The following is a 9,082-nucleotide window of genomic DNA, read 5'->3' on the forward strand; positions in this document are numbered from 1 at the left end:
TTAACATTACGTTTTTTTGGCCTGGGTAGCTCAGTGGTAAAATACGCTGGGTACCACCCCTGGAGTTCGCTAGCTCGCTAGTTCAAATCCCAGGGTGTGCTGAGTGACTCCAGCCAGGTCTCCTAGGCAACCAAATTGGCCTGGTTGCTAGGGAGGGTAGAGTCACATGGGGTAATCTCCTCGTGGTCACTATAATGTGGTTCTCGCTCTCAGTGGGGCGTGTGGTGAGTTGTGCGTGGACGCCGCAGAGAATAGCATGAGCCTCCACACGCGCTACGTCTCCACGGTAACGTGCTCAACAAGCCATGTGATGAGATGCGCGGAGATTCAAACTGAGATTCGTCCTCCGCCACCCCGATTGAGGTGAGTCACTACGCCACCACGAGGACTTAGAGCGCATTAGGAATTGGGCATTTCAAATTGGGATAAAAAAATAAATAAATAATGCAATTACTTTTCACACAGAGTAATTAGTAATCGAATTACACTGTAGAAGATGTAATTAGTAAATAGTAATTCATTACTTTTTTAGAGTAACTTACCCAACACTGCTGTGGAGTGATTTCACTAACTCATATTAATATCAACACACACGATTGCTGGATGGCGCCATTTACCGAGAACCCGAGCATTACAGACAGATGTGACACGTGTTCCCTGATAAGATGATTCGGCTGAACATCTCATTAGAGGTGGTCAAGATAGCAACCACAAAAAACAAAACGATAACTCTCCTTTCTGTTTGGAACCAAGTCATACAAAGTAATGGGCAGGTTTTGAATCGTTTTATTTACAATACACCAAAAATACAAACTTTTATACATCATACTGACACTGTGTGCAGGGCCACTGAACTGAATGTAGAACTTCACAGTAACTTCATTATAACACATTACTTATGTTAAGTGGCCAAGCAACTGCTTACAGAAGAATTCTTATTTTAACTTTATACTCATGGAATGCAGTTCACCAGAAACAATGTTGCAGACTTGAATGGACAGACAAAGATCTTAAAATCAACAAAATAGGATCTATTTTATCTTAAAGGAATATTTCAGATTTAATACAAGTTAAGCTCAATCGACAGCATTTGTGGCACAATGTTGATTAACTTGTATCGAACCTGGAATATTCCTTCAAAGAGCATGATAGGAACATTCCAGACATGTAATGATTGAACATTAAAGATGTATATGTGCTCATTGCTTTCTCTGCTAGACTTTAAGGCATTCAGTGAGGACATGTTGTACAAAGGCCCATGTAGTATCATCTTGTCTTTATTTGTGAATCTCCTTGAGATAATAAACTGTTACAGTCCAACATCCACTGATTCACTAATACACAATTGTCTTCCACGGTCACTGAGCGACCACAGCATCGAATGTGACCCTTTGAGAGTGCTCCACTTTGAAAATGCCACGTTACTGGACTCTGATTTACAGTTCATCTCGTTCTTTGCCCTCAGAGCACCATGGTGGGAATATGATGCAGCAGTGTGTGATGAGAAACGGCTGGCATTAGTGTCGGTGGAGGCAAAGGATGTCCAGCTTCAAAGTTTGAGCTGCTCGGTCTGTGTCTGGCACTCTTCTGGTGCGCCCGCAGGCCTGCCAGCTGCGAGTATGCGCTCTGGCAGACCTGGCATTTGTAGGGCCGTTCGCCGGTGTGCAGGCGGACATGGTTGCGGAGCGTGGAGGACTGGCTGAAACGACGGTTACAGAAGCGGCAGACGAACGGTTTGTCCTGGGTGTGAATGCGCATGTGTGAGCGCAGGTTACTGCGGGAATTGAAGCCACGGTGACAGATGACGCAGCGCATGCGACTTGCAGTTGATGACGAGGAGGCCAGTGATGAAGGTGGGGCATCACACAAGTATGAATCATCTGTGGGAGAATAAAAAATAAAAAAAGTCCACTTTATCCAGAAGCTGATATTTAGCCACTTTACCCAGTTTGTTAGACATGATAGGGCTTGGAAAATGTCAATTTAAATGTTCTTTTTAACAAAGTAAAAGTGCTTAAAGGGATAGTTCACCCAAAAATGAAAATTCTCTCATCATTTACTCACCCTCATGCCAACCCAGATGACTTTATTTCTTCAGAAGAAATACAACAGTGTTGCAGAACACAAGAATATTTCAGTTCTGTTGATCCATACAATGCAAGAGAATGGTGACCAGAACTTTGAAACTCCAAAAAGCACATAAAGGCAGCATAAAAGTAATCCAGTGGTTTAATCCATGTCTTCAGAAGTGCTATGATAGGTGTGGGTGAGAAACAGATCAATATTAAAGTCCTTTTTTACTATAAATCTCCACATTCTTCTTTTGTTTTTTGGTGATTCACATTCTTCATGCATATCACCACCTACTGGGCAGGGAGGAGATTTTATAGTAAAAAAGGACTTAAATATTGTTCTGTTTCTCACCCACACCTATCATATCACTTCTGAAGACATGGATTAAACCACTGGAGTCTTATGGATTACTTTTATGCTGCCTTTATGCTTTTTGGAGCCTCAAAGCTCTGGTCACCATTCACTTGCATTGTATGGACCTACAGAGCTGAAATATTCTTCTAAAAATCTTCCTTTGTGTTCTGCAGAAGAAAGAAAGTCACACATCTGGGATGGCATGAGGATGAGTAAATTACAGAATTTTAATTTTTGGGTGAACTATCCCTTTAATGTTCAAAATGTTGCTTTTCCATCTCAGGAGGTCAAACTGCTGCAAATATTATGTGCATTTTTATTTGAAATATGAGGTTACATTATATTTAATTATTATGTCATACATGAAGTTAAAATTATTATTATTTTGCAATGCTGTATTTTGGGACACGTCTGAATACAGTTTAAAACAGTGATTTGTGTTATTTAAAACAAATTATTAACCCTATAATGATTTTAAGTATTAAAGCTCGTATGGGTCCTCGAGAAAAGAAAAAAAAACTTGTTAAAATGAAAAATGTTGCACTGTACATATTATTGCAATCAGTAAAAACATCAAACTTATCAAATAGTCCATGTGTCATATGTTGTTGGAAACCTCTCAAACAGTAAAATACAACCAGTCTATTTGTTTTACTCACAGACAAAAAAGGAGATGGCGCCAAATACATGACACAGACTCAATGATGACTCAAATGACACAGAATGAAACTCATTCTGTGTAATCTCATTACTAAAATCATGTCTGCATGCTATGCAAACCTTTAGTCATTGTTGTGTTTGCGTGTGTAATTAGTTCTTATGTACAATTATTATGTTTTATTTGTTTGGAGATGTTTTTGGACACTATGATAAATTATATTTGTAGTGTTATAACTTTTGATTGCTTTGTCGTATCAACACAAAATGTTTCTCAGGACAATTGACATGACTGGGAACAAAACAAAAGCAGTTTTTCTGAGCCACATTATTTACACCCAGAGATATATAATGTCAAATCAGAAAAAAAGTTTGACTTTTTCAGCAGTGTCTTAGACTGAGTCTCAGAGAATATAAATCAGGCTTAGAATGTATCAATCTATATACAGGTGCATCTCAATAAATTAGAATGTCGTGGAAAAGTTCATTTATTTCAGTAATTCAACTCAAATTGTGAAACTCGTGTATTAAATAAATTCAATGCACACAGACTGAAGTAGTTTAAGTCTTTGGTTCTTTTAATTGTGATGATTTTGGCTCACATTTAACAAAAACCCACCAATTCACTATCTCAACAAATTAGAATATGGTGACATGCCAATCAGCTAATCAACTCAAAACACCTGCAAAGGTTTCCTGAGCCTTCAAAATGTTCTCTCAGTTTGGTTCACTAGGCTACACAATCATGGGGAAGACTGCTGATCTGACAGTTGTCCAGAAGACAATCATTGACACCCTTCACAAGGAGGGTAAGCCACAAACATTAATTGCCAAAGAAGCTGGCTGTTCACAGAGTGCTGTATCCAAGCATGTTAACAGAAAGTTGAGTGGAAGGAAAAAGTGTGGAAGAAAAAGATGCACAGCCAACCGAGAGAACCGCAGCCTTATGATTGTCAAGCAAAATCGATTCAAGAATTTGGGTGAACTTCACAAGGAATGGACTGAGGCTGGGGTCAAGGCATCAAGAGCCACCACACACAGACGTGTCAAGGAATTTGGCTACAGTTGTCGTATTCCTCTTGTTAAGCCACTCCTGAACCACAGACAATGTCAGAGGCGTCTTACCTGGGCTAAGGAGAAGAAGAACTGGACTGTTGCCCAGTGGTCCAAAGTCCTCTTTTCAGATGAGAGCAAGTTTTGTATTTCATTTGGAAACCAAGGTCCTAGAGTCTGGAGGAAGGGTGGAGAAGCTCATAGCCCAAGTTGCTTGAAGTCCAGTGTTAAGTTTCCACAGTCTGTGATGATTTGGGGTGCAATGTCATCTGCTGGTGTTGGTCCATTGTGTTTTTTGAAAACCAAAGTCACTGCACCCGTTTACCAAGAAATTTTGGAGCACTTCATGCTTCCTTCTGCTGACCAGCTTTTTAAAGATGCTGATTTCATTTTCCAGCAGGATTTGGCACCTGCCCACACTGCCAAAAGCACCAAAAGTTGGTTAAATGACCATGGTGTTGGTGTGCTTGACTGGCCAGCAAACTCACCAGACCTGAACCCCATAGAGAATCTATGGGGTATTGTCAAGAGGAAAATGAGAAACAAGACACCAAAAAATGCAGATGAGCTGAAGGCCACTGTCAAAGAAACCTGGGCTTCCATACCACCTCAGCAGTGCCACAAACTGATCACCTCCATGCCACGCCGAATTGAGGCAGTAATTAAAGCAAAAGGAGCCCCTACCAAGTATTGAGTACATATACAGTAAATGAACATACTTTCCAGAAGGCCAACAATTCACTAAAAATGTTTTTTTTATTGGTCTTATGATGTATTCTAATTTTTTGAGATAGTGAATTGGTGGGTTTTTGTTAAATGTGAGCCAAAATCATCACAATTAAAAGAACCAAAGACTTAAACTACTTCAGTCTGTGTGCATTGAATTTATTTAATATACGAGTTTCACAATTTGAGTTGAATTACTGAAATAAATGAACTTTTCCACGACATTCTAATTTATTGAGATGCACCTGTAATTAAAAAAAGTGACAAGTTTCCTTTAATGATACCAAACACTTGACCCTCCTTGTTTTTTTTGTTGAGTTATAAGTCTTTAATTTTGGGTATGCCACTGAAACAGGAAATCTTTAAAAACACCTTCAGAGCTTAAAGTGTTAAAGAATCATAGTGTTAGTATTGTAAAAAATAAAAATACCCCAGAATGGGTCACAGTGTTGCAGATTTAGCCTAAACTAAGCTGTCACTCAAAAGAGGCTTGCTAGTTTTGGAATACTGTAAATGTTATTTTTGTAAATATTGATAAACTTACGTTTCCCATAAATGAAAGAAAAATAAAATAAATAAACTTTTGGCAACAGAGCTGAATGGTTATGCTTGATTAATGCAGTTTATACTAGATCAGGGGTTTTCAAACTCAGTAAATTGTACTTTTTAAAAAGATGTTTTACATTTTCATTGTGCTTTTTTAATATTTTAATAATATCATTGGCTTTAGTACAGTAATAAAAAAAATCCTGTTATTTAATTTTTCAAACAGCATGTTGTCTTTATATCAAGCTTGCTATTTTTGTCACACAGTATAAATACATCTTTAAACAGTCAAATATGTAGCTGAAATATATCCATTTATATTTTAGGAAGGGGGTCCCATGTTTAAATAATTCCTTGTACTATTTAATAGTTTGTAACATGTTCTCTCTCTCTCTCTCTCTCTCTCTCTCTCTCTCCCTCCCTCCCTCTCTCTCTCTCTCTCTCTCTCTCTCCCTTTCTCCCCCCTCCCTCTCTCTCTCTCTCTCTCTCTCTCTCTCCCCCTCTCTCTCTCTCTCTCTCTCTCCCTCTCCCCCTCCCCCTCTCTCTCTCTCTCTCTCTCCCTCTCTCTCTCTCTCTCTCTCTCTCTCTCTCTCTCTCCCCCTCCCTCCCTCTCTCTCTCTCTCTCTCTCTCTCTCTCTCCCCCCTCTCTCCCTCCCTCTCTCTCCCCCTCTCTCTCTCTCTCCCTCTCTCCCCCTCTCTCTCTCCCTCTCCCTCTCTCTCCCAGGAATACAAGATTGATGCCTTTATTGCTTAAAAAAAAAAAAAGCAATGGGGTACCAATTTGTGCCCTCTCTGCGGAGAGTGTCAAAAACTATTTCTGGACAAATATACTTCTTAAACTTTGTCTCAGTCTTAATTCTTTTGCAGTGGATTTACATACACATTTAGTAATTTAGCAGATGCTTTTATCCAAACGAATGTTTCTCTCAGCAGCAATCCCATAATACTCCTGTAGACGGCACACGTGCATTCTTTCCCAAAGCTTTTCAACTCTGACTAATGAATAAAGTTCATCTTAAGGGAGCATAATGAGATTTATCTCTGAAATTACCCTGATTTTTATCAGCTTAACATACAGGTCCACCCGCCACATGTTTGACACATTTACCGAGCTAAACGAGGACATAGCATAGACTTAAATTAATTATAAACATTTTGCATTTTTACAATTCATTGATTTTATTTTCGGTTGCTTCACATTTTTGGGGACTATTTTGGTATAGCCAAGTAAAAACACACACACAGACCGTTTCTTTTCTTCTGGTGCTCATCCTCTGTGCCCGGAACACCAGGAATACCGAGGAAGGTATTGTGGGAATTTCCGTACCAAACAAGCAGCTCCTGATCTGGTGGAATAGCCTGAAAATGCAAACGGAAGTGTCTGATTAACAGGTGACTGGGATCTTTTGAAATAGCGTTTCTGTCATTTAAAATACATGTACAGCGGTCCAAAAGTCTATCCGATATTCCGCATTTTTCTAATTTAATCAAACACTTCCATTGCAAATTAGATTACCAGCATAACAATTTTTGGCTTTAATGACAGCATGCACTGGAACTGACATACTATATCAGAAATACTAATAATAATCATTAAAAATAAAGAAATAGTTGCACTCTAATCAATCAATATATGATTATGTTTATAGCAACGGTTCAATTAGGATTGTTGCTCACAAATCACTGATACATCATCGATTCAGGGAAATGAGATGAAGAACCTCGAGAGCTTTGTAGAAGACGCTGCTGCCAATCTGAACCACCTCCAGGTTTTGCTCCTGTTCATTTCTGGCACATTTAATGTACGTCATCCAACTCCGCTGGTCCTCCTGACTGGCATCAATGAAGCACCGGACTGTGCCATCCTCATTAAACACCTAAAAACACATACACCACATGTTTATTTGATGGAAGGGGACTGCATGAGGATTTATAAACGTGCAAATCTCTTGGCATTAAACTGTTATTTTTATTTGATATCAAAAAGTGTTTTAATAATCATCAATCTGGGATAAGTAATCCCATAAAGAGAAAAACCCCTCAGAAATGCACAATAAGGATGCTTCTTTGGTTTCCATTCACACACACCTCCCACATGAGGTTATTGTTCTTGCACAGGTCCACATGCTCGGGGGAGATCACCCTCCCGGTGAACGGGCCCATCTCAGTGCCGGCTTTGATCCAGGTTTTGGAGAAAATCCCCAGACCTTCTCCAGGGACTGAACTCTGGGCGATGATGACCTCGCTGGGCAGAACCAGACTAGACAGCTTCTGAACCTCTGCAGGACACCATGAACACCATGAATATGAATGCATTCTGCTTGTTTTGTTTTTAAAAAGAAAAACATTGTGGCTGATCATTGAACATATTCTAACATTTTAAGATGCAGTCATATTGACAAAAATAAATCACCTGTATCAATGCACTTAAATGTGTAAAGTTTGCAATACAATAAATCAGAGTTTCTAATTAAGGTGAGGTATTCAAGTAAGCCAGCAAGGGGTTCCAACCTCTCCTGCATGTGTCATTGCCATTTCTGTATTCTTGCTTTGTTTTTATTGTTAAGATGCCAAATACATAAATAAAATAAAAGATATTCTATTATACTTTAGTAAGATTGCTTGTTTTGTTAGTGAGAGTACAATTGCTGAGATGCAAGCTTGGAATAGCCTACAATAATCCTTTTAAAAATAAATGAGCTCATTAGAAAATGTCTAATAAAACACTTTTTATTATAGACTTTCTGCATGTAAAGTAGGCACCAAAGCGATCATTTTAAAACGATAAAAAGCAACCTTTCGCAGACACGCTGAAATGAATTCTATTATTATTTTCGTCACGAAATATGACCTCGCTGTAACAGGATTAAAATGCGTTAAATGTCGGGGAGGGAAAGTGTAAAAAAAAAGCGCATTCAAATTCGATTCAAAAGGCCGAAAGAAAGACACTCGCATTTCGTGTCAAAATCAAAGAATCGTGAAAGTGTTAAAAACAAAACGCACAACAAAAGCCGCAGAAAGAGGTGAAATACTCCATTCAATATTCATGATTCTCCAGCGACTCATTCCAAATTCATTATCCGCTCAGGAACTTTGTAGCCATAAATGTGCGCTGAATGAAGCGATTGGCTTGTTTAAAAGCATCAGGAATTTCGCAAACAAAAAAAAATGGAAAGGCGATTAGATGCTTGACATGCGGTGAATGGAGCGTTCACGGTGCGTTAATGGAGAGAAGCGGAGATGCCAAGAGAGGAAAGAGACTGTCCACGGATCCATGAATGCGGGATAATGCTCGGACAATAAGAACCTTTTCTTTGGCTTTCTCAGGTCAAGCACAAAGTTAACCAAATGCCTTGAAACCCCTCCTTCATTCAGTCAGCAGCGGTCACACACCCGCTAAATGCCGCTTTTAAACGGGTTCAATTGCGCAAAAGAAAAGAGACAAAGTGCGGAACGTCGGAGACACTCCAGACCTTGAGAAATTCCCAACAGTGGAGAGAGAGTTTATTCCCACTGACAGGATGAGTGCTCATCACCAGCTCGCTTTTTTCCCTCTTTTGCATGTCAAATAAATCGTCCAGGTCACGCGTTTTTCGTCCATTCATTTCAAAGCAAGCGAGTTTTTGTTGCTTCCCAGGACAGAAATAACAGAAACCTGCAACTTAATCACCTA

General features: G+C 39.3%; 1 protein-coding gene across 1 annotated transcript in view; it reads right to left on the reverse strand.

Annotated features, from left to right (window-relative positions):
• Positions 1-776: 776 nt before the first annotated feature.
• The window catches only part of LOC127423505 (PR domain zinc finger protein 12-like), a 9,303-nt gene continuing 997 nt past the window's right edge, over positions 777-9,082 (reverse strand). Inside the window, exons 2-5 of the mRNA XM_051667874.1 lie at positions 7,498-7,688; positions 7,131-7,286; positions 6,657-6,768; positions 777-1,880 (exon numbers count right to left, since the gene is read on the reverse strand). Of these exons, the coding sequence (XP_051523834.1) occupies positions 1,462-1,880; positions 6,657-6,768; positions 7,131-7,286; positions 7,498-7,688 (878 nt within the window). The 3' untranslated portion in view covers positions 777-1,461. The remainder of the gene's footprint in view (positions 1,881-6,656; positions 6,769-7,130; positions 7,287-7,497; positions 7,689-9,082) is intronic.

This window comes from Myxocyprinus asiaticus, chromosome 3 (assembly GCF_019703515.2).
Source record: "Myxocyprinus asiaticus isolate MX2 ecotype Aquarium Trade chromosome 3, UBuf_Myxa_2, whole genome shotgun sequence".
Lineage (NCBI taxonomy): Eukaryota > Metazoa > Chordata > Actinopteri > Cypriniformes > Catostomidae > Myxocyprinus > Myxocyprinus asiaticus.